The sequence below is a fragment of the Macrobrachium rosenbergii genome, chromosome 8 (assembly GCF_040412425.1).
Source record: "Macrobrachium rosenbergii isolate ZJJX-2024 chromosome 8, ASM4041242v1, whole genome shotgun sequence".
NCBI lineage: Eukaryota > Metazoa > Arthropoda > Malacostraca > Decapoda > Palaemonidae > Macrobrachium > Macrobrachium rosenbergii.
In genome coordinates, this window is record NC_089748.1 from 56,178,550 (window position 1) to 56,205,625 (window position 27,076).

Genomic DNA, 27,076 nt, shown 5'->3' on the forward strand with positions numbered 1-27,076 from the left:
AGTACTCACTGGTTTGTCGAGGAGAGAGAGTGATGATCAAGTGAGCTGTGTACATTGCACGTCGGACTGACACTTCTGTTTGAATGGGAATTGTTATTGTTTTCATGTGACGAAATACTGTAACTTTTTCTTATATGATTTGGCATTGATACGTTCGATGAATAGTTAAATTCCTTAACGGAATGGTGTGACAATGAATTCACTTGCAGTGCACAAACACACACACATGCACACATACACATAGCAAACAGCTTAGTTGAACTATTTCAAGTCATTTGGTGTTTAGGAAGTGAAACCAAACATACATATATACATTATATATACAGTATACATATATATAATATATATATATATATATATATAGAAAGACAAAAAGGTCCATAAAGACACTATATACACGTTGGTTGGCGTACAGAGTATAGTGTTTTTATGGGCCTTTCCATCTTCATAGTGTACAGTTAGATCACAATAAAAAGACACTCGGTGTGTATACATATACATACATATATATACACACATATATATATATATATATATATATATATATATATATATATATATATATATATATATAAACCCTTTCAAAACTTCTCTTCTTGATAAATAGGAACTAAATGACTTCGTTAAGTCAGTGACCTTTGAAGTGGACATGTAACAAAAGCAACAAGAGCAAAGCAAAGTCTTACACAGCATCGTTCCGAAACGAAAAAAAAAATCCGATTCGAAAAAAAATGGCGAAACCGACCAACTGGAAGCATCTACGAGACCGTAGCGTGGGTGAGTAAATGAATTTAAATGCAAGTTTATTTGCAATGGCAGTAGAGTAAACAGACGTAGAGCATATGCAGGGAAATCTCGAGTAATAGAGTTAAACGCAAGTTTATATGTAGACGCCTTTGGCTGAGTAGAATTAAAAGCAAGTTTATTTGCCACGGCAGTACAGTAAACAGGCGTACAGCAAATGCAAGGAAATCTCGAGTAATAGAATTAAACGCAAGTTTGTATGTAGACGCTTTTGTCTGAGTAGAATTAAATGCAAGTTTATACGTAAAAGGCCTTGATCGCACAGAATTAAATGCAAGTTTATAAGCAGGTAAATTTATGAGCAAACGCCCTCGGTAGAACGGAATTAGATGCAAGTTTATAAGCAAGCAAATTTATGAGCAAACGCCCTCGGTAGAACAGAATTAAATGCAAGTTTATAAGCAAGCAAATTTATGAGCAAATGCCCTCGGTAGAACAGAATTAAATGCAAGTTTATAAGCAAGCAAATTTATGAGCAAACGCAAGTTGATAAGCAAGCAAATTTACGAGCCAACGCCCTTGGTAGAACAGAATCAAATGCAAGTTTGTAAGCAAATCAATGGCAAATCCTATGCTAGCGCCAATGGTTGAATGGAATTAAATGTTAGTTGAATTAACAGGAGTAAATGTTAACTGTCTAAACGCCTTAACGTAAACAGAATTAGATTCAAGTTGAAATGCAAGTGCTGTCGAATAAATATGCTAGCTTTACATACAAATTTATATGCAAACGCCTTAAAGTAAACAGAATTAAGTCCCATTTATATGCAAAATGCCTTTCGCCCCAATATTAGTAAATGCTAGTTTATATGTAAACGACTTTCAACTAATAAACTTACTGCACATTTCTATATATACATTTTTACAGAATAATTGAAAGTTTTATGTAAATGTCTGGTAAAGAAAAATAGAATCAAGGTTTGTAAGTAATCATCTTTGAACCAGTTATAATCAATGAATGTTTTCCATAAAAACTCTTGACTGATTTCATTTGCTAACAGTGAAATCTCTGAACAGGTGCAAGCTCTGATAACGCGATCCGTGATTTCTTATTTATCTTATCAACTCTGTAAGTTCCATGCGATACAACTCATCAACTCTCAAGTTGCTTCTAAAATAGCATCACAGATATAAAAGAGTAATAAACTGACTTGGCAAAGGCAATACAAAATAAAAATGAGAGAGAGAGAGAGAGAGAGAGAGAGAGAGAGAGAGAGAGAGAGAGAGAGAGAGAGAGAGTCACCCGGCACTGCTACGGCGTTTTCGCTTTCTAGTTCCACGGTCTAGTCCATGACCTTGAAACAGCTACAGTGAGCCGTAGATGTGACGCAACAGCCGTTCCTTCAATGGCTTACAAGGAGTTTCTTGAACGTACCTCAAGTGTACCGTCCCGTATATACATGTAGCAGGCCTTGACATTATTTTTCTTCTTTCAGTTATTTCGACATAACTTGGTAGAGGCTGGTGTAGATCTCGTTGTAATGTTTCGACATGTATTGATGTGCCTACAATGAGCGTTAACAGATGCTTCAGAAACCTTCATAGTCGAGCTCTCTCGTTCTCTCTCCCATGGCCAACATCTTTTAAAAATTAGTATTCACGTCAATCCAAAAATTAAAATGCATGTAATGAATTCCACGAAACAATGAAAATTCTCTCGAAAACAAAACAAAAGCAGGATGATAAAAAGCTATTTTATTGAAATAGTAGATAACACATTGGATCACTAGAAACATTTACGAAACGCCAGAAAAATATTAGTCTTTCTCTCTCTCTAAATATATATATATATATATATATATATATATATATATATATATATATATATATATATATATACATATATATATACCAACAGCAACTTCTACTTTAACTTGACTGTAGATCAATATACAAGTATCAACTCTTTGTCTTCATACACTATGAGCACATCTAAACAGCTTCTTTATCTTCAAAAGAAAATATTAATTCTCATTATACTCTTGCGGCAAGAGTTTAGTCACTTAGTGGTATTAAACAGTCTATAACCGACGACTGGATTCCGTTCCCACTACCACTGTGGCGAGGCGTTCTCTTCATTTGTTTAATTGATGTCTAATTTTTCATCTTTAAGCGGAAATGTAAATGGCATTCTTTGCGGTTAAGCCCCACTTTCCGCTCAGGGTTTCTTCACCTTTAGTCCCTAATGCATCATTGAGATCAAGTTTTTCGCTTAACAAAAAGTTCAAGCTACCATAAATGAAAGGAATTCTTGGTAACAGTTCACCGGAATGTTTTGTACTTTCACCAACTTTCCATACCGCCAATGAGAACGTGTGCCAAATACTGATTTGGTAGAGGCATCCTAGATCATGACGCGTACAAGAAACACAAAGACAATTCGAACGTTCTTCACCAAATGAAAACGTTACGAAAGGTTCAAAAATGAGAGTGAAAATCCTCAACTTTGGAACTTAATCCAAATATCTCTAAAAACGTTTCGACGAATGTTCCCGTCACATGACAGTTAAAATACGTGAACAAGTGAGGTTAGTTACGTGTCTGTATGAATTTTGGAGTAAATATATTTCTTAAAGGTTTCGATGAATGTTTCCGTCACATGACAAATAAAATAAGTAAACACGTAAGGTCAGCTACGTGTCTGATTAAATTTTGGAATAAATAAATCTATAAAAATGTTTCCACAAATGTTTCCGTCACATGGCGAAGAAAACAATGAAACACGTACAGATTAGCTACGTGTCTGAGTTAAATTCAGTGGTTTTTATTTGTATATCAGAGGCTAGGTTTCTTAACTGTTACTGTTCTTTATAATTTATTCCCTCAAGTTGATCGATTTTAAAAATGAGATTCTGTTATTGTGCTTGAACTGTATTCTTATTGAGAATACAGTACAGTACAGCCAAATACTAGGAAAATGTTCTTAACGCAATCTTTTGATCGAGCAACAATAACCTTAATAAAATAATACATATGACAATAAAAACACCAACAAATGCACCAGCAGCTCGACAATTTAATAACAGTCAGTGGCCGGAAAGACGTTCCTAATATATTGTTCGAGTAAATCCAAAAGAGTCCTCGAGAGATTCTCAGGTCCTTTAATTACGACGCTTCCAAAAAAAGTTCATTTCCCAACGTTTCTATTTTTTTTACATATGCCACTTTGTATCTGATGATCTTCAAATGTCATATATCATAAATCCGTTTTGTATAAGGTCCACAATATCAGTGGCAGATTGTGAGACTTTATAAAAAAATGTATAAAATGCTTTCGAACCCTATCCTGGGTTTATATTCAGTCCAACTACTGTAAGTAACTATAACATAAAACGTGACGAGGTAAACTTCTGAAAAGATGACATATAGGGTGGATAGCGGTTGGTGGTTAGCTATGTCATCTTTAGGTCATCTTTTCAGAAGTTTGCCTCGTCACATTTTACGTTATACTTACTTAGTTGGACTCAAGATGAACCAAGGATAGGGTTCGAAAGCTTTTAATACATTTTTATAAAGTCTCACATTCCAACACTGATATATTATCGTGGACCTCATACAAAATTACTCCTGTCCTCGACATTGAGAGTTCTGCACATGAATCCATTACCACAGGAAGGAAATTAAATCAATTTAGACCTCAAATGAAACACTAACATTTGGGTGCGGGTGTCAGCACGGAGTATTCTTGCACAGACGCTGAAAATATCGACAACAAAAAAATCTTATGAAAAATAAAATTATATATAAATACCATGTAGACATATAACATATTCCTTAACAAATCTTATGGAAAAAAACTTTATATAAATACCATGTTTTATGCATAGAACCTATTCCTTGATATGTGGATAATCTTTTGAGCAGAACGATTTGGCTGATGTACAGCAATGTCTAGTCATTCGTACGATTACCAGCTGTTGATATCCAAATATGCCAGGATATTTCGTTGTATAGTTTTATTAAAAGTAAACAACTCTATTCATAGAAAAATTTTAGAGCGAACTTCACCTCTGCAGGTAAAAAAAAAAATTGTCAACATCTATGCGTCGTAGAGGTTCTGAAAAACTTTTAAAGTATTCTAAGAGGGGAAAACTTGTCATCCGGAGGGGTGGAAAATTTTCCTTTGCCGTTGATGACACAATTTCACTTTTAAGAACAAGTAAAACATTGATTTTTTTTTCTTTCTCGGAAAAAATGTTTGTAAGTAATCAGTACAACAATAATACATGCTCTCGTGACTTTTTCAGTTAACAAGCTAACCAGTTCTTCATATATTAATAAATATCCTATTTCTTTCTAGCGTGGGTGATGGCGGGTTCCCGCACCAAGAGCCTGGCCCGGATATTGGGCATAGGCGTGGGCGCGGTGGGCGTGGGCGTCCTGACAGCCTCTTATTTTATGGAGGACGATCAGCACACGAAGGTAAGTCTTAACAACACTGGAGTACCCAAACTGAATAATGCTACTATTACTACTATTACTACTAACCTAAGGTGAGTCCACAGCATAGTAAAACATGCCATAAACAAGTTGGAAAACTATTGCATACATATCAAAACATGTTGACAACAAATCAACGACCGTAAGTGGAGAACGAACCTTCGGCAACTGCTGGATAATCGCATGAAGCACTGGTCAGGACTACCAATAAGTCGCTGACTTGTATTCAACCTGTCTGTGTGCCTGTGAGTCAATAATATATCCACTTACTATTTAATCTGAAATATGTATGTTTTTTAATCAAAGTTATCCACGCTGCCTTGTGAAACATCAATTGCTTCCAGACAGACTGTATGAAAAAATGGAAAAAATGCCCTATGGGAATATTACTCTAACGAAAATGTTCGTGTCTGACATGCTGGCGTTTAATAATAGCGCTCTTAAATAGAACAGCATTTCCATTCTAATTTGGCGCTATTTTGTCACACGCGGCTCACAGCCCAACATGAAATCCCAAAGAAAATTAGTGTATTTACTAACAAAATATTACATTAGTGATGAGCAGAACCTGACATCCCCAAATCGAATTTGTCATTCATATGACCTAAACATCCAAAAACACCAGTCACTTAGTATCCTTACATTATGTCCCAGTTATGGAATAACATGCCCCCGACTTTGGAAGAGCAAATGAAAACTGAGATTTGAACTTTACAAATAAAATTAATCTTATTTTATGCATAAAAGCATTTCACGGTTTGTTGTGGTTGAAATAAGCAGTCATCAAATCAATACAAGAAAGACGATCTCATCAAAGTTCGAATTTGGAAAGTGCTGGCCTTAAAGGTTATTCTGTGACTTCAATGATTCTTAAATGCCAGTGAAATAATCCCATTATTCAATAATCAGTAATATCTCTTAAAAGCCAAACACGGTTTCAACAAATGAACTGTTACAATACTTACCCCCATCCTCCTTTTTTCTCCAATTAATGACATCTTCTTTCCAAATGGTCGAATATGCTCGAAACACAAAGGCAACTTCTGAAAAAGTATAGAGTTCATGTATAAAACTGAAAATCAAGGAAAAACATACTAAAAAGCATGAAAATGTGGCAATGGCAATTACAGGAACGCATCTTTAACTAACCTAGACACAGCGTCCTACCAGGCAGGGGAGGAAGGGAGGGACAAGACACCCTTTTACCCTTTGCTAGAGAGGGTTGCAGTTGTGTATCCATGTTCCTATCGTCATTGGCACCACCAAAATAAAAATCATTGCTATATACACTTTGCTGGCAGTAAAAATTGCATCATGCCAAAATCACAAAATACCTGCATCACCGGAAAATGAACAAATACTACTTACTGGCAACAGATATTTTAATGCAGACCACGTGAAGAATGTATGGCAAAAACGAATCACTGGAAGGGACTTTCACCATTAACTTATTCAAAATATAGCTATGGATAAGGAAAAGTGCTTTATATCCATTGGAAAAAATAATTCTTAGGATACCAATAAAGATTATTCACTGCAACACTACAGGACCCTATGAGATTCTGATGACAAGTTGATGCATCATTTGCAATCCAATCTAGAGATTTCTTAGACTTGACGGCGGGTTACAATGAAATCAATCGTACGTAATTCATCGTAATGAAATCAGCTGTAACTGAAATTGTAATTGAAATCCACTGTATTTCATCATAAATAACAAACACAATGTTACAGCAAAAGAACTTGAATGTGTTTTTTTAAATTATCATTATTATTACCCCTTTGGTGTCTGCATACACAGAAAAACTTAACAGTGGCACCAGTTTACAAAGTTAAATTTGTATGCTATGAAAAGACGGTAGGAAATTCTTATGTAAAAGCATGAGTGTGCGTTTCTCCTGATCTTTTCTAAACATCTAACTCTCTCAAGTTTTTGGTGAGCTTTTCAAAACATACAGTTGCGGTGATATATATTAATCTTTGATCAAAACATGTTATACAACCAAACAGCAAAAAGTACGTCTGTTCAGCATTAAAATGACACCAAAAGCTAGTTTCCATATCACGATTAGTACCCACAATAATTGATCACGGAAAGTATTATTTAGCATAAAACACTATCATGTGAGAAAAAGTATACCTTTTAGTTTAACTTTGTGACCACTGAGCTGATTAACAGCTCTTCCTAGGCTGGCCCGAAGGATTGGGATTTAGTTTACGTGGCTAAGAACCAATTGGTTGCCTAGCAAACGGGACCATGCGCTTATTGTGAACTAACTACATTACAGCGAAAATGAATTTCTATCACCAGAAATAAATTTCTCCAATTCTTCATTAGCCGGTCAGAGAATCGAACGCGGGCCCAGCAGAGTGCTAGCCGAGAACGATACCAACCCCTCCAATGAGGAACTACTATCAGCGAGAAACTTCAGTTCTCTGAAATGTCCATAATTTAACGTGGGCTAAAATGTCGCTTAGTTTATAAAAAATGAGCTACTTCCTTAGTCAGAAAAAATATGTCATACCTCTAAGTTAAATTTCACGACTTAGGAAACTGGAGAGCTCTTGAATTTAAGAGAGCTTCTGCAGGCATTAGAGGTAGAAGCCAGCTTTAAACCCCTGACAGAGACATACAACTCAGTGAACTGAATGAGGCCATTCAGCGCTGAAACGGAAATTGGCAGTAAAAGGTTTGAAAGGTGTAACAGGAGTAAAACCTCGAAGTTGCACTATGAATCAATTGTTGGTTGAGTGTGGAGAGTAAGATGGAAGAAAGAGAATATGAGAGGAGGTACAGTGAAAAAGAAACGAAAGGGGGTTGCAGCTAGGGGCTGAAGGCACGCTTTAAAGAACCTTAAGTAATGCCTACAGTGCACCGCACGAGGTGCACTGATGGCACTAACCCCCTATGGGATGCAACTTTGCAAAGTCTTCTGTGTCGCAAAAAATTCTTTAAAAATAGCACTAGGGAACTTTTTTACTCTTATTTACTGCTGTACATATCAATACTAAATTATAACCTTGTACAACAAGCACATAGATAAGATTGGCATATATTTTATCTCAAGAATCTCAATGGGTTTTTGTATTACTGTCTATTTTAGTATTATAATGGTCTCAATATCAAAGTTCAGTGAGGCCAAAGGAGAACTAAAAGCACTAACTATTCAATAATACTCAATAAAAGTGACCATTTCAATCAAAATATCTAATGATTCTAAAATAATGAAAGACTTCAAGTAAAGGTTTCTTTTACCTATACTCCAATCTAATATTGAAATGAGATGTACCTGTCCTTTAGAAGTAAAAAAATAAATACACTTTCATAATACATGCACTTGAAAGGACACTTTGTTATGATGTAAAGCAATCTCTAAAATATAATCATTTTTGCACATTTCTATGCCAAGATTAAATATTACTCTATAGTAGCCTTCACCTTGAGTTCTACTCTCTTAGGGATTCAGAATACAGCATATGCATGGGAAGTGACCACAGACTCTCTAGGATAATACACATTACACTTAGTATCCTTAAGTTTAACCACAGCAATGAAGGTTCAAAGCTTCAAAGCTTCCACAATGGTGACCAACAGGATGTTCAAATATTTAAGGTTTAATTTTATGTCCTTTTCAACACGATTTTAAGGGTCAATTTTGTTTATCCCAACAGCGGCAATTTGCACGAGTAGCTGCAGCTGAGCATCTAAATCAGAGGCCAAACCGTCCCCTACCAAACAGAGAACAGCAACTCAAAAGTCTTGGAAGTGAGACCTTTGATGTCCTGATCATAGGAGGCGGAGCCACGGGAGCAGGATGCGCCCTGGATTCTGTGTCTCGAGGATTAAAGACAGCGTTGGTAGAAATGGATGATTTTTCATCCGGAACTTCCTCCAGGTACTGAAGGATGTTTGAATTTCATTATTCGATAAGATTCCCTGAAATCAGCAGATTTCTTCTGACAGTGTTTGTATGTTGCAATATGAGCAATTTACCTCCAATCTGGAAGATGTCATTCATGTGATGATTAGATATCAGATTAGTTTTCTTAAAAATAATAATAGATATAATTGTAGTAGAAGGCTCTTTTACAATTTTCCTTTGGTGTTCACCAGATATTTTTAAGGATTTGTACCTTCAAAATAATATTTTTTGACTAGCCTTGTCACGAGGCATTCCCTCGAAAAATTTCTTCAAATTCAGTGCCTGTGTTATCTGCCGATTGATATTTTTTCTTTTTTATATATATTTTCATTCCAATTTTCACTTAGTCTCTATTTTGGCTGCAAGACTTTACTGTGAGGCTTTTCATTATTTTCCTGGCATTAAAGGATTCACTAATTTTCTATGCGTTTTCAGGTCAACAAAGCTTATTCACGGAGGAGTGAGATATCTACAAAAGGCCATCTTGGGACTGGATATGGAACAATACAGGATGGTGAAGGAAGCACTCCATGAAAGGGCCAATCTTTTAGACATTGCACCTCATCTATCATACCCTCTTCCAATCATGTTACCAGTGTACAAGTGGTGGCAGCTTCCTTATTTTTGGTTCGGCATTAAGATGTATGATTTAGTGGCAGGCAGTAAGTGTATCAAAAGTTCCTACGCCATCAGTAAAGAGCGTGCGTTAGAGCTGTTCCCAATGTTAAAGAAAGACAAGCTAGTAGGTGCTATAGTGTACTTCGATGGGCAACACAATGACGCTAGGATGAATCTCTCTATAGCCCTCACGGCAACGAGACTGGGCAGTACAATTGCAAATCACACTCGAGTACTGAGTTTATTGAAGGAAAAGGATGAGAATGGGGTCGAGAGATTGTCTGGTGCTATAGTGAAAGACGAAATAACTGGGCGTGAAATAACAGTGAAAGCTAAATGTATCATCAATGCAACGGGACCCTTCACAGATTCGATTAGGAAAATGGACAACCAGGCAACCAAAGAGATATGTGCCCCAAGTATGGGAGTCCACATTACCCTGCCAGACTATTATTCACCAGAGCAAATGGGTCTTCTGGACCCTAATACTTCAGATGGCAGAGTCATTTTCTTCCTACCATGGGAAGGTCGTACAATAGCCGGAACCACTGACACTCCTTGCAGTGTAACACACAATCCTGCTCCAACGGAGGATGATATCCAGTTCATTCTACAAGAAGTAAAAAATTATCTTAGCCCTGATGTTGAAGTAAGTTTTGGGTTTATCTAGTCTATAGTTGTCTAGATTATTTACATGGCATCTTACTCATATCTTAAATAACATAAAATTCAAATTTTTTAGACCCCAGTACAATTCAGAATTTACTTATCAAAGACATTTTTCAGGTGAGACGGGGTGATGTCTTGTCTGCTTGGTCTGGAATCAGGCCTCTTGTTCAGGATCCCAATAAGACAGACACTCAGAGCATAGCTCGCAACCATATAGTTCATGTCAGTGACTCGGGCCTAATAACAATTGCGGGAGGAAAATGGACAACTTATCGCTCAATGGCTTTAGAAACTATAGATGCAGCAATTCAAGGTTAGTGGACATCATTATTGTTTAAATACAAACATAAGACATGTTTAAATACAAAACATAAGACTTAGTCCACTGATGTAAATATTTCAAGGTTTAAAAACTATATATGTGAGCATCAAAGCAGCCCTTGATGTGCTCTGAATGGCAGTATACAGCATTTCTGATTTGTCCTGAGAAAAAAATTACTGATGAGAGCCAAGTATGTACCTTAAAAGGTTTTTCATCACTACATACCATAATAAAAATGCTTTCACAGAGCAAAAAAAACTTTTCCTTGTAAAAAAAAAACTTTGGCCTCAAAACCAAAATCTTTGAAGCTTTTAATACTGCAGTATAAAAGCTGACCCACCAGATAATTTACTGTATACCATTTATCCTTTAAATGATATTTTTTCTTCGCTTCAATTTTACAGCTTGCAACTTGGAACCGAAACATCAAGAATCTCAGACAGATGGCCTTCTCCTTGAAGGAGCACACAGTTGGACTCCGACAATGTTCATCAGACTGGTGCAAGACTTTGGCCTCGAGTCAGAAGTGGCAAAGCATTTAGCTCACACCTATGGAGACAGAGCCTTTAGTGTTGCAAAGCTCGCTGCTCTTACTGGGAAAAGGTGGCCAATAGGTAAGGAAATGGGGCTTAGAATGCATTCCTAATTTCCCTACCTTAAGTGGCAAGCACATTCAAACCATGTAACAAGCCGATAGCCTATGTTTCAGTGACGTTGTACCTGCTGCAAATACCTAGCTACTGTATTTCTAACTGTAATAAGCTAATAAAATATTGAGATTATTTTGCTCAAGTAGATACCTGCCTCTTCGATAAATAGTGACAGTGTTAAACTTCATTCACTTAAAATGTGGTCCTGTGGTCTCATTAAACTAGACTATAATAAAATTGTGTGGAACTAGCTCTGTAATGTCTTTCAGTAAGTTACCAAGTTATTACAGCTTTCATCAACTCTAGAGCAACTTCACATTATACAACAGGCATTAATGCATTAGCGCAACTTCACATTAAACAATAGGCATTAAATGCATTATGAAAACAAATTGTTTCAGGTACACAACACCAGCTTATTAAAAATCAGTGTTACTGTATAATGTACATGTTCAACTGATGCACAAGATTAACAAGGTCTAGCATTTTTCCAGTCGGCCGTCGTTTGCACAGCGAATTCCCATACATTGACGCTGAAGTTCGTTATGCCTGCCGAGAGTATGCAGCTACTGCAGTTGATATTATTGCTCGAAGGCTTCGGCTTGCCTTCCTGAATGCCCAAGCTGCAGAAGAAGCTCTTCCTACTATTGTTAATATAATGGCTGAAGAACTGAAGTGGTCGGAAGCTGAGAAAAAAGTAAGAATGACTTGCTTCATAACTGGTTTTATTCCCTGACACAAAATTTCTTCATTGCACAATACATGTACTGTTCTGTACTGTTTACAATACAGTATTACTGTATCTCTTGTGAGCTGTTTCATAATTCTGTTGAATAATCACAATCTGATTCAAATCATCTCATATTTCTTAGGCTGATTTTTTGGAAAGGAAATCCATCATTATTTTTTCACTTACTGTACACATAAAGAATTTATATTTAGACACTGAAGAAAATGTAGTTTACATTACTAATCCTTTCAATTAAATTATGCATATTCCACACTATATCTCCATCAAATGGTAATTCCCATTATGAGCAATACAATAAATGCTGAAAATCCTAAACCTGACGTCTATCACTTGTAATAAAATGTGATTTTTTTCATCCAGTAATATTCATCAACAATATAAATTCTTTTTTAATTCCAACATCTTTAATATACATAAAGGAAAAAGTCTTGCTCAGCAGTGGTTATCTACAAAAACACTAGTTCCAAATTAGCTTTGTATACTACGTCACTTGTTGGGAGCCAAACAAGAACTTTCCATTACTTTAACCCTCTTTTAGAAAGTTTAATCACAATGATAAAATTATATTGTTTCTTAATACGAGCAATCAACACTTTCCCTGTAACAAGTCAGTAAAAATTACATTTCCAAATTAATCTATTCATTACTTCCTTCCCTCCATTTTTTTTTTAACCAGAGACAACTAGCGGCCGCTGTTCAGTACCTCCAGCTAGAGATGGGCCAGAATGTGAATCGAGCATCGAGAGAGAAAATTCCAATCAACCTTGACAAAGAGCGAAATATCTGAGTACGTCAAACGCTTCAACTCACTCGACACTGACAAGAAGGGTTACATATCTCTGAATGATCTCAGGGCATCCCTGAAGGTAGGAATCCCACATTTACAAACTTTCTGTCTAAAATGTAATACATTCTGTCTATAATGAATACATTGACTTTCATGCTTAATTATAAAGTAATACTGTACTGGCAGTATATACTGATGCTCTCAGAAGCAAGCTGGAAATATTTAAATAGCTGAAAATAGCATATCAGTGTTCATAATGTTCTTATATTTCATTCTCATTTTCGAAACAATCAAATTCAACAAATATAATTTAGTTTTGTAATAATTAATCATCATTTAATTCTGAATATAAATTTACCTTAGTTTTCTCATAATTTATTCTCATTCAGTTCAATTTTCTAATAATTTAATACTCAACTTTGCTTAACCATTTTTATAAAATATGATATACAGTACTGTACATGGTACTTTAATCTGTAATAAAAGTTCACCATTTTTATAAAATATGATATACAGCAGTCCCCGGGTTACGGCTCGGGTTCTGTCCCGGTGGTGCACTGAGTCGAAAATCGCCGTAACCCAAAGCATCATAATTATAATGGGAATAAATAGAACTTACAGTAGCATTAATAACGCACCATAAAGCAGGTAATGGTGCCATAAATCCGAAAAATCACGGTTAACGGTGTCACGAGTCAAACACCATAAGTCCGGAACGACATAACCCAAGCCTGACGTAACCCAGGACTGCCTGTACATGGTATTTTAACCTGTAATAAACTTGACCATATTTATACAATATGATGTACAGTACATGGCACTTTAATCTGTAATAAAAGTTGACCATTTTTATAAAATATGATAAACATGGCATTTTAATGTGTAATGCTGTCCAAAACCATATTGAATTAAGAAACAGATTACATAACCACATAATTTTTGGTTGTACTTTTGAACATATTTCCCACACAAAGCTACACAGCAGGCAGTCACATTCATTAAATTACAACATCTCAATATTGGACTGCCTAGTTTACAAGCTTCATTATAATGTACTTGGTACATCAAGCCAACACTATCATTAATTAGCATGTCAATTTTTCATACACAACAATGAAAATTCTTATGCAATTTATTTTCCCTGAGGTATTTTTTTTCAATACTTTTATAAATAACATAGACTAATGGAGAGAGAGTAAGTCTTGACCAACTACACGACATTTTGAACGAGGTTGATGTCCACAAACATGGTCAAGTTGAATTTTCGGATTACGTCCAGGTAATAATGCAAAACAAGGTGATAAAAAACTGTAAAAAAGCAAACTACTACATTCTTCCTTGTGGACCTATGAGCTTGGGGTGCGGTTTATGGCTTTCACCTCTTTCCTTGTGGGAAGGCTGACCATAACAGTGCTGAATTTATTCTTAACTTTTTTGTGTATTTAAAATGTAACTAGAAAAAAAAAATCTATATAAAAAGGAACAGATCTAAACCAGAAGCTTTCTGTATTATGGTAGTACCTGTACCTGCACATAGAGTAGAAAATAAAGGAGGAATTTATTTTAGCATTTTCTGGTAAAGACACTACAAAGTTCTACACATATATAGTAAAGGCACAACGATGTCTAACATTAACATAAAGCACAATACAGTACATTTTTGTATACACTGAGCAAACTATGTCATAAGCATATATACTAAAAAGGTTACCCACTCATAAGTCACGAATGGAAGCATTAGCAAGGACACTTTCTCACACCAAAAAAGCAAAACATTTTAGGTTAAATTCTATTCACCCATCCTTAACCAAAAGTTAATTTATGACAGGTGTCTATATGCAATAACACCAAAATGTTCTGTAACATTTCCCTGGTGAAGTACATACTACAATATAATGAATGTTTCACTAGAGCAGAAAATAAGAGGTCTAGACACTGAAACGAGCAAATACTGTACACTCATAATCACAAATCAATGACACACATTCCAGCTAACTTACAGAAACCTACCTCAGTACTGACAGGCTAAAAAAAAGCACAATAAAATGTAACAGCAAGTAAAAGAAAGACAAAAATGCAAAATATATTCAGAGCAAATAAAAAGGTTTATCTAAGAAGGCCAAAGATTTCCCCATTCATCATATAGTCTGAAATCTTATATAAAGAAAGAGGGCAAAAATTAACTTTGCAGAAGTTTTTGAGGAGACTATGATCACACCAGTTAATATTTAAAAAAAAAAAAACAATGTTTACTACAGTGTATAGATTTTCCATGTGTACAGGCAAAACTTGGGGATTTTCATCAGCAAATATCCTCAAAAAGGGAGTTAAGACTCTCCCAACTAAATCAAAACTGGATCTAATTTACCAGAAAATTACCATGAATTGCACTTAGTCCACTCCTTTTCAAATTACCAATAATAAAGAAATTCTAGGTCTACTTTAAATAACAGCAATCGAACTGTAAAGTTTTCTTCAGAGATCTTACATGTCAACAAAACCTAATCGGCTAATACTCTGACCACGAAAACATTCAAAAAGTTTAATACGAACCCATTTCTGTATATGGATTCTCATCAAATTAAAAGCAAATACCCCTTAGTTATTGACAAAAGTTTCTTGAATAATTTCAGGATATCTATCCTTATGTTTTTCTAAAATGCTCGATACAGGTTTCCTCCCTCGAGACTACAGTACTACAGTAAATCCAAATCCAACCACTTTCAAAATATAAAAGATTGCTCTTCGCTCATAAAACAAGCCCCACAGCATTTTAAATACAAAAGCTGACTCATTTCTTGCAAAAAATAATTTATATCAGTTCATGAAGAGATTCCCACATCTTTAAACAGGCTGTGGATACCTGAATAATGTACAATACTAATGAAGCATTTTCAAGTAGACCAAATATTATACTGTACTATGTTTATGAATTTTCTTCTTTCCGTCAGCAAACCCAGTCAATAATAACGCCTGGCTTTGCAAGAAAATGTTAAACCAAATCATTTCAACTGAACATTATCTCTGATTTTTGAAATGCTCATTTATGATGACACTGAATACTTGAAGTAAATCTTATGGAATTTGAGATGTGCAAAAAGACCTTCCTTAATGACACTTACAGTAGCTGTAAAACAGAAGGGCCAATTATGGAAAAGTCCAGTGCAGTGATTAGTAAAAAAAAAAAAAGGTAAGCAATAAAATGCATAAAACTTACATTGGATAATTTCAGTTACTTACCAGTAAAAACTACCATTTTCATAAACAGCCCAAGTTTACAAGAATTACTCATAAAAAGGTGTAAAAATTGGTAACTGTATCAGTAACTATAAAGGATATTATCAACAATCACACTTAGGATGGTACAAGAAAAGTCAATGGAATACAGTAGTACTTTAAGTATCAATATACCTGTAAATAATTTGTTAGGCAATACTTGAACATCAATAAGTATGGTTCTTTGGTCTCTGGTCACCTATCTTTCAATCTTTTTTAACTTTACCTTAATCTTACTTTCACCTCTTATTGAAATCCTGAAGAATATGGTCAAACAAATTTATTCCTAATGGTCCTTAATGACATTTCTTACCAGTTCCTGCAGGTGAGAAGCCTAAAATAGGTCTTGACTGAATGCATGTAATCTATATTGGCCATTAACCTGCAAGAAAGGGAAATTAAATCTGAAAAAATCTGAAAACTGCAGAAATATAAAAACAGTGTCTACTGCAAAATCATAAGCCTTTGTTTACAGACAATAATTCTTATGCAAGTTCAAAAAGTAAGTGCGTATGTTACATGGCCTAAACTATCCCATAATGTAAGATTACTGGCACAAAAAATTAACAAAATTTTCTAACTACAGTAAATTTTGGAGTCTTTTTCAACCTACTGGGGTTGGCACATACTGTAGTTAGATAACCCATAACCTATTTGCAGAAAATATCTATAACAAATTATCAAAAAGACCTGCCACATGAATAAGCATATAGCAAATTTTTCCTTATTTTGAATACTGTACAGTAATCTCTTATCTTGCAGTATACAGTACAGTACTGTATTAGAAAAAACCAAACTTCATACAAAGGGACTCTGAAAACTAAAAGCAGAACACTCAGATATTCATATAGAACTGACACAGTAAATTATTTTTTTCTCTAAATCAACAACTCCTTTTGATATGCGAGGCAAGTTAGTTTATCCTCAGAAAGCATACTGGAATTTTTCACAGTTATGATTCTAAAATTCACAAAATTGCACTTCATTACATAACACTGTCAGTCCATTAACAAACACCTTATAACACTGTACTGTACTTGGCTTCCTTAATACACTTTCATATACTGTACATACAATTATCCTAACAAATTACGTAACACTGTAACCAAGGAGGGTGGATATAAAATGATGTTTACCTTGTACATACTGCACCCAACTGCCTACCACATCAGCCCTGTGGTATGGCTGAACTGCTTTACAATAACAAGAAGCTTCCTGCCACACTCAAAAAACTTTCATTTGAACAGAACCATATTAGTTGACGATTTCTGCATATACAGGCAAATTCATTTTCAAGTATTTTTGCATAAAGTAAAACTTGAAAGCATCTACACAAACACAGAATGAATACAGGGACTTTTTAACATTATTTTATAAGTAGTGGTCTCAAATCAATCATATCTGACTTAACTATTTACAACCTTTAAAAAATACTATAAATATTGATTCAGTTTTGCTATAAACTGTATCAAAATATACTTCCAATTCTAGCAAGGGAACCCGCAAACTCATACATAGTTTCAAGGTTTCTGTCAAATGAAAGTCTATCCAGACTCCAAGGCAATGTAAAACACTTTGAATTACAATTTTCTCATGACTGTAGTTAGTGACACTTTTTATATGGTATTCTATAGTGTTTAATGAGTAATCACATTACAACCAGTTAGTAAATGAGCTACATGTACCATTGCAAACGTCTGTCCATACATTACACCACTTTGAATTACAACTTTCTATAATTAGTTTGTGACACATTTCCATATATTCTGATTAGTTAAATGAGTAATCACAATAGGACCAGTTAGTATGCAGCCTATACCATTTCAAACATCTACCCACAAATCACAAAAGTAAGTAAATGGTTTCCATTTCATCACAAATCATCAGAATAAAATATTAACAGTTAAACTGTCTCTGCTCTCAAGTGAAACCGAGGTCTCGTCATTTTCATCTTGTGTATTTTTGTGCATATGCTTTATGTCCTTTTCTTCAGTTTCTGGCTGCTTTGTTTGTCCTCTCTTTGTGCATCTCTTACTGAGGTGTCCTTTTCCATAATGACTTTCCAGGCCAGGGGCCAGGATGTCCCTGGAGAAACTCTTCATGAAATACTGAAGGAGATCGATCTTAATCTTAACGGGCAGGTGGAATTTGACGAATACCTACAGGTGACTTATCTTGAGTTTCTTTTGATATGCAGTAGTGGTTCTACCACAAAGTATTTAGATGATATACAGAGCTCCATTAATTTTCTGATAATGTGCCTACAGTTTTAAGTTGCAGACCATGTAGAGTTCCTTCTTAGTTTGTGCTACAAGCATTTTGTGAATTTTGGTGTCTGTCATTTTCTCTAAGTAGTGCATATTCTTATACTGTTTTACTTATATTAGCTTTGGTATTCTCTTTTTCACTGTCATAACCATGGCTATTCCTGGGCATCCATTAGAAATCACTGAATGTAAGATGCATGTTTGTATCCGTTTTCCTGTTTACTTAATGCAGACATATCCTTTGTTACTGCTTAGTATTGTACTGCTTTAATATTAATTAATTCAAATTTTGCAATGCTTAGTTTTATGTAACATTAAAAATTATCTTTGCTGTGCAGCTATAATTGCATTAATTTTTACAAAAAAAAAGGTAAGAACTTGTGGATTTTTAGTCTTAAAACTTAATTTATGACAGAATTCAGTTTACTAAATATAACACTGCTAATAAATACCTTGAATCTATCAAAACTTAATCTCTGAAGTAAAAGTATAAGCAATAATATTTGCAGTAACTACCTTTTTTCATGGAAAATTGTGTCCATTCACTTAAAAAAACATTCAAATAATTTAGGTCACATAACAGTACATTGCTGGCATACCAGTTTTTCTAGCCTTTGAGAGGAAAGAATCTGAATCTAAAGTAAATCTACATACTTACTAGAGACTCAATCCTTCAGATGGTACATCAGATTCAAAATACTTCCGCAAAGGAAGCGTGCTGGCACTGTGCCAATTTGTGGACCATACAGCTCTAATTAATACTAAAAATTTCAGATGATGGCTGCGATCAAAGCTGGATCACTTTCACACTCTCGCTTTGCACAGCTGGCAGAGATGGCAGAGGAGTATCAACGAAAGAAAATATCAGTTGACAGAAGTGGCGGTGGGCTATAATATACATTGTCTAGATAAAGAATCAGGTTATGCTCTACTGTATACTGTATGATTTTTATATGCAGTAATTTATTTATTTACAAGAAAACCTATGTAAATGGAAATTACAGACTTTTTTAATGTACAAAATTCACTGTAATATATAGTTTATCTTAATATTGATGGTTCACCAAAAATTTCCCATCAACTAGCTATGAGACTGGCATGTCTCCATAACTCCAATATCTTAGGTAATTTGGGGAAGAATCCTAAGGACATTCAGGCCTGCTTTTGATATAATATATATATATATATATATATATATATATATATATATATATATATATATATATATATACATATATATATATATATATATATATATATATATATATATATATATATGTATATAATGCATTCTAATGCTTGCTAACATGAGGTATAATCCAACCATTGACAGACCAGCTAAGCAACTCTGAGAATGCTCATGAAGACAGGAGCAGTAGATAGGACCTAGAATATTCATACATACTGTACAATACAGAATTCTGTTCAAGTATTTTGAGCTTTTAAGGTCTGCATTGAGCATTATCTGCCTGAAAAAATATCTTACATAATAGTTACATCTATACAGAGTATCACATGTATCTAATGAATAAAAGATGCTGCTAAAAGGAACTTTATAGGAATAGTCCAGAAAATGCTTAAATGAGAAATTTCTAGTGTGATTTTCTAAACAGTAAATCTTTAGCAGGCATTACAGACTGTGCCATACCATTCTATATAGCCAATAGCTTTACTTGCATCTTCTACTATGACAACAGAGTTGTCTCAATGTCTAACATGACTGGCCCTGAATCTAGATTGAAGCCAGAAGCATTTTGCATATTACAGAGGTAAAGAGGGTATGAAAATTATTATCATAGATATTATAGTCCAAAGTTAATTCTGAAATGCTCTTTCAACCAAAGAATTATGCAATGTTAAGTATGGTACAAGATTACCTTAAAATATAGTTCTTCAAGGAACTTTAAATACGTATATTGTAAAATCAGCATCTTTTGTATGCATTAATTTTAAAATTACTGCGCTGTACTACAGGTATTCCACTGGAAAAATAGCATTCTACAGGAGCAAGGATATCTAGTGGCATGAGATGAGAAGTAGAAATTGTGATGATATCCCAATGTCCCAACAGCTTCAGGCAACTGAGGAATGCTCTTACAAAGAAACATGGCAAGAAACCTCCCACAACATATTCACACATGGCAGGAAACCTCCCACAACATATTCACACATGGCAGGAAACCTCCCACAACATATTCACACAATCTGTATCAACAACAGCTCCAAGAACAGTTTGCATTTGTCCTCCTTTACAAAAGTACTGTAATATTACCTGTACCGTATTTTTAATTACCAAAAGTCCATTACAGTATTACATTTGTGCTGTTCTGGGGATTCACATCAACTTTTTTAATTATTCACTCATTTAAATGGGTATTAGAATATCCTGAAGATTTTATATGGCCCAGCACAAACAGTTGTATGTTTTGTAATGCTTTACTTGAAAACTGCATCATACTGTATATATATTTTATACTATTAGCTATAAGAACAACTTTCATGACCCCTATGAGCTAAAAAATATGTTCAACAATTATTCACAAGATATATTCCTTTCCAAACCAGCAGTCACTGCAACGTAAAATACAGTTGTGTACTGTGTGTCTTTTACTCAATTACTGGAAATGTGTGGCAAGACTAGAGAAAGTACTTGTTAGATTTAAATGACAAAATGTTTGTTAGATTTGAAAGACAGTATATTTTAAACTTAAATTCTTGTTGTGAACAGTGAACATGTATTTATTAAAATGCCATATTACTCTATATCCAATATTTATACATAATATCATACATTATCCTCTTGAAACAATTCCATTAGTGACTATGTATATTATCTCTTTTTCTGGTTCCTTTTATCATTATTACAGTACACTGTTGTACAGTGCGCTACAGTACAGAAAAATATTTTTTCCAAGCTCTATGATACTGTAAATTATTTACTTATCCTACATTTGTATTGACACTACACACTAAGTCACAAAACCACATACTGTACTGTAGCTTGTCCTTATAACTATCCATAAAATACTGTAACATGCTTTAAGACATTCTTGTGAGCATATCACCAGTTTTTTTTATCTATCAAAATATTCATTCATCTTCAAAACGTGAGTTTGTGCTGCACTGTACAATACTTCTTACAGTATAATTACAATACTTCTTTCAGTGCACTAATTACCCTGTAAGAAGCAATACATTTCACAGACTAGTTATGCTACCTAAGTAATTTTTTAAGTGTTAATTGCACTGTGCAATATAATCTCAAGTTTCTATGGCTCTTTTGTATTGTGGGGCCTGTGTTTCGACTATTCCTATGATTGACTGGAATATTTCAAAGCTAGAAAGCTAAATATCAGAGGAAATTAAAAGACATCACAAAGAATATCTCATTTTGAGTTGGACATACTGATCTTTATCAGTATTCTGTATATCACAGTTATAAAATGTAATGAATCAAAACAAAGTTCATATATACTCTTAACTTATCTTCCTTCTTACAATCACATTTGGCAGTAAGGAAGCATAATTTTACAAGGGTTTAATGCGCTGTCAATTTCTTCTGTTATTACGGTATATAGTATTCCGAATTAATGTGATTACGGTAACTATTTTTTACCTCTCTGAAGTGTTGTGAGTTAAAACTCTTTATCTTTATTGTGATTAGTATATTTTGTAAATTTATAAATATAAACCTAATAGAATGTTTCACTCAACTCTTCCTCCTCTATAAACCAGCCCATCTGTCATCCAACCATTCCATACCATTTTTTTCTCATTATTTTATTAGATGTCATTTAAAATGTTCACCCTCCATTTACATCAGAATCTTTCTCTCTCCATCAGTAAAAAAAAATTACCTTCTAGTTTCTACCTAAAGTTTTTTAGAGCAAATAAACCAGACTGTACAGGCTTCTATAATTTAAGAATTATTTTGTGGATGATATTTTATAATGTTTTACCAAATGTTTGTGTCAATGGTTTGAGAAATGTCATGTATTTTTAACAGAATTTCCATATACAAATCCCTAAATTATATAAACATCAAACATTTACCCACTGCATATTTGAATTTTATATTTATCAGAAAGAAACACAGCCTTCTTCTAAGGACAGTTATTCTGGTGACAGCTGGTTCTGCATATGTTGTGTTGTACTGTACAGTGTGCCAGAGGAGTGAACTTCATGTACTTTTTGTATTTTTAAAACATTTCAATATACTGTACTGTACTGTACTGTACAGGAATGTACTGTAAACTGTTACTTCGATGGTTTCTTGTACACAGTACAGATAAGTACAGGACTAAGAATGACTTAAGATAAAGAACTGTACATGAATGTCAAAACCTCAGTACTGGACTTGTAATGAACAAAATAAAACCATAAATTTGAGGATTTCAACATATTTTCACAGACAGTTTAAAGCATCACATCTCCTCTTCAGTGTAGACAGTTCTTTATCAACCTCGAATCCTCAAACTTAAGGTTTTAATAAACTGTACAAGAATTTACAGACCTGCTTATTTTTGTTTTGCATAAAGCATAAAGATTATATTGTGTGTAAAGTCTTAATTTATGTTGTTTTATTTATGCAATAAATGTCTATATTCAATTATTTACATTTGGTGGTTCTTTGATATCACCAGTTCAATAAAAATAAACAGTAATTCATACGTAGTTTTTTTATATTAACCACACATTTTTTATAATAACCACACACAAGAGTCTACAAGCAACATGGGCTACATAGTCTGAATTGTAATCTGCAGTGCTAGATTGCACTTAAAATTGAATCACAATACTGTACAGTACGTAGTAGTGTATCTGTATTTTATCAGTATATATTACAATCTAAAAATTGAAAAATCATCAGTAAAAACAGCATGATTCTTTACATAGGCTGGAGTATTTTCACAGCTACATTTCATAAACTCTTGAATGTACAGCATTAGAAGATACTGGAAGTACTGCATTATAATAAACAAGTGCTGTATTTAAAAATAAAAAAAACTGAGATTAAGAACTGGCATTAAGAGGCAACCAAATGTCTTTAAAAATGGGTACTTTGTGCTACAATGAGGTTCCAGGAATGGAATGTAGCATGAATGAATATACTACCTAGCAACAGAATAGCAATGGCCATAGATGCCAGTATCCAATAAAAGTATATTAATATGTTACACTATCAAATAAACCCTAATACAGTATAACAAAAATTCAGGAACTATTTCAGAAACTCTGCTCCTGAAATATTTGAAAAATGACACCGGCATCACACACTACTACTTCTCTGAGGATCTTGGCAAAAATGTACCTTCCGTTCTCCTCTTAAGCCTAACAAAACAGTTTATTTCTATGGTCTTTAAGACTTGGGCATTCAATTATCAAATCCCTCACAGTCAAGACGGACTAAGCACACTATAGCTGCTATTCAGTTGTCATTAAAGATATGTGTGTTAGACAGGTTTGTGTTACTGTACTTCCAAGGAGATATCACCCTCACAATCTCTCTAATTTTATTCCCTTGTACTGCATTCCACATTCCTGTCATCACCTTGGATAAAATTTCTAATTTCTGGTATTAGGTCACTGACCAAACATTGATGTCTCCTTAGTAGTAAATTCAGTGAAGCCTCTGCTTTACCATGCACGCCTACATGTGCAGAAACCAAACTAAAGTTTATTTCTATTCCTCTAAAGTTCATTTTGTGTAGCTATTGCACAGTCTTTACAACTGATGGATGTGTTATATATGTTAAAACTTTGATTCTGTTAAATACTATTTACACTGCTGAAATGGTAATATTTCCTTCTTCCACAGTTGTTATTTTCTCAATAGCAGTTATAATTACTTTTAGTTCTGCTATAAAAATTGACGTTATGATGGGAAATGCACCCTTACAATAACATTAATGACTAAATACAGTACTACTCCAAAACCAATGCTAGGGCTTGATTTGGAACTATCTGTATATATAGCACTTGAACGACTAAGTTACTTATTATGTTCCATGAACATTGCATGAGCTTCTACCTTTGTCATATTATCTTCATGCCAACAAAGTACCTGCAGAATGAAATCTTTGGGAATATAGGATGTAACTCATTACATTAACAATCTGAAATTCAAGAAAGCTGAAGTCCCTGCAACCTATACCAGTACAGACTGATGATCAACTGGCAAGGAAGGCTCACATGTAGCCCTCCAGCATTAACTAAAGGTTCTATATTGGTGCAGATCTGAAAGTTCCTGTGGTTAATCTAAAGCTAGTATGATGTACGGCACTAAAAGCTTCACTCAACTTGGAGTGGCTGATCAATATACTGTATTTCACATCCACAGCTTAGTTTTGAGAAAACTTAGGCATACAGTAATATAATTTCAAAAATGTTGTATAGTCTGTACCCCATTATGTGTGGCACTTTTAAATTATTTAAAGTTTCTATACATTTTCAGTGTTTTTAAGTGAGGAACTGGCATCAACTTGCAATCAAAAGTCAATTCAAAGAACCAGGCTTCCTCTACAAAAGGTATCCACTAAGGTTTGATGAAGATATCTGGGTCTGAGTATATCCCTAGAATAAAAAAAAAGGACTATGACAGTTGTACTAGGGGAGAACAGGCTATGATAAATGAACAAAAAAAGACATAACGGGTTATACCTTGTTCAATTAAGCTTCCTTGGTCCAGTAATTTGGGTAGGTTGCAACGTATGCCTCTTAAGTCATCATTGTTGCTAATGTGTATTTGGTCTCTGTACCCACAATACTGTAGCCAGGTTGGCCTAAAGCCCTAAGTTTAACATACCTTAACATAGATTCTTATGGAATTTCTACATTATAAAAAAGACCTACGAAAATGCATCCCATCAGGATTTGAACCATAGCTTCAGCATGAATTGTTTATGTATAAATTAATTGCCTATGTCTACCCTTTCCAAATTTTAGGTTCAGCTTCACCTTTCTTCCCTCCTGCCAAGACTAAAGAATATAAAAACTTTTCTTCCCACTAATGAGGTAGCTCCTGTTTCCTTAAACATGGCTGTGAATGTGGGGTGATATTTTTAACCAAATTTAGTAAACTTAACACACCGCACATCTATCAATCTGTGAAGGATAAACTCATTTTGTTTTATGGTCAAACTGATGGATGGACAGATATTATTACTGGAAAGCCAACACTTATTTTCTGGCCAACAATAATCACATATGCTTCCCACTAGATCAACCAATGAACTTGGAACAAGGCATATTTTGAGGCATTTGGCAAGATTTAGTAAGCATTTAGTGTAGCTAAACATTTTAAAAGGGGGCTTAATCAGGTAGAAATGTAGTGCTCTCACATTAGTTATACACTGATTCTGGATGCAGACCTATCCTCAAGTGAGCAATTAACACTACTAAACATTTTAGCAAAAGTTTAGGAGAAGTCAGGGGAGGGCAAAACTTTTCTGACCAAGTGTGAAACAAGCCTAGCACCTCGGGTTAGGTTAGCAAGCATCCCTATATTTCTTTTTTGGTGAGATGCAATGGATTACAGAATACTAGAGTAAGATACAATCCTGTATAACAAGTTTTTGTATGGCCCCATCAAAAACTTTGTTTCAAATGTGATCCCCCAAACCTGTTAGATGTTGGAGTAAGATTAGGCCTAGCCTATGTTAGGTTAAGGAGTAGGATAGGCCTAAGTGATGACTACATAAACAGTACTGGTGCCAATAAAAATAAATGGACAGCCATATTAAATGACCTACAGCATTAAAAAATAAATCTCAAATATCATCAAAACTGGAAGGGCTCTTGGCCTATTAATAGTGTCAACACAACTTCAAACAACAAAAGTGACTTTAATCACATCATGTGCTGAATACCAATGAATAGCCCAAGTACTGAATTTTTATTATAATGTTGTCCCGACTTCAGTTTGTAAAAAATGGGTCCATTTCATACCTACATTGTCTATTACACTCTAGGTTGGCTTCAATTTACTACACATCGCTAAACCTTCATAATTTTACAGTCCAGTAGACACCATTTTAAACCCATTTGAAACTTGCCAATGGTTTCGAAGTTTTCTTTCGTTCTTCCTTTTCAAATACAAAGCCTACAGCGACCACGAAAGTCTTCACTCTTTACAAAAACTCACTAATAAATTACTAAATTCGTAATTCATTCTCTCACACACACACACACACACGCACACACACACACACACACAAAAACGGCAACAAAGCCTTACCTTAGCACCTAGTCTCAGGCTAAGAGTCCATTTTTTCCTGGAACTTAAATTTTGGTTGCATCTTAAAATACTTTGTTGCTCATAAATCACTAATTAAAACACTTGAAATCCAGTGTAACGACGTGAATTAGCCTTATGAATGGTAGGCCTTAAAACGAGCACAATGAAATCACAAATTTATAATAAAATCTCATCATAATGGCCTGCGGTTTGTGCCGATACAGACATCAATCAAGGAGTCTGTGGTATAGGCCAGTAAATAAACAATACGCTAACGTTCGGCGTAACTGTTACGAACGTTTATGATGGGCCATAGAAATTATGCAATGTTAA

At 34.5% G+C, this 27,076-nt stretch overlaps 1 protein-coding gene and 1 long non-coding RNA gene across 2 annotated transcripts; one reads left to right on the forward strand and one right to left on the reverse strand.

The window, feature by feature from the left end:
- On the forward strand, nt 1-19,569 carry LOC136840884 (glycerol-3-phosphate dehydrogenase, mitochondrial-like). The gene is given in 12 exon segments (XM_067107845.1): nt 1-40; nt 608-777; nt 5,105-5,226; nt 8,917-9,140; nt 9,603-10,434; nt 10,572-10,767; nt 11,181-11,390; nt 11,921-12,123; nt 12,854-12,952; nt 12,954-13,043; nt 18,307-18,405; nt 19,282-19,569. Coding segments are annotated over 11 exon segments (2,241 nt in total). The 5' UTR covers nt 1-40; nt 608-731; the 3' UTR covers nt 19,402-19,569.
- On the reverse strand, nt 16,507-27,076 carry LOC136840888 (uncharacterized). The gene is made up of 2 exons (XR_010853774.1): nt 26,744-27,076; nt 16,507-16,622 (listed from the first exon to the last, which is right to left on the reverse strand). It is a non-coding gene; the product is annotated as an uncharacterized lncRNA (long non-coding RNA).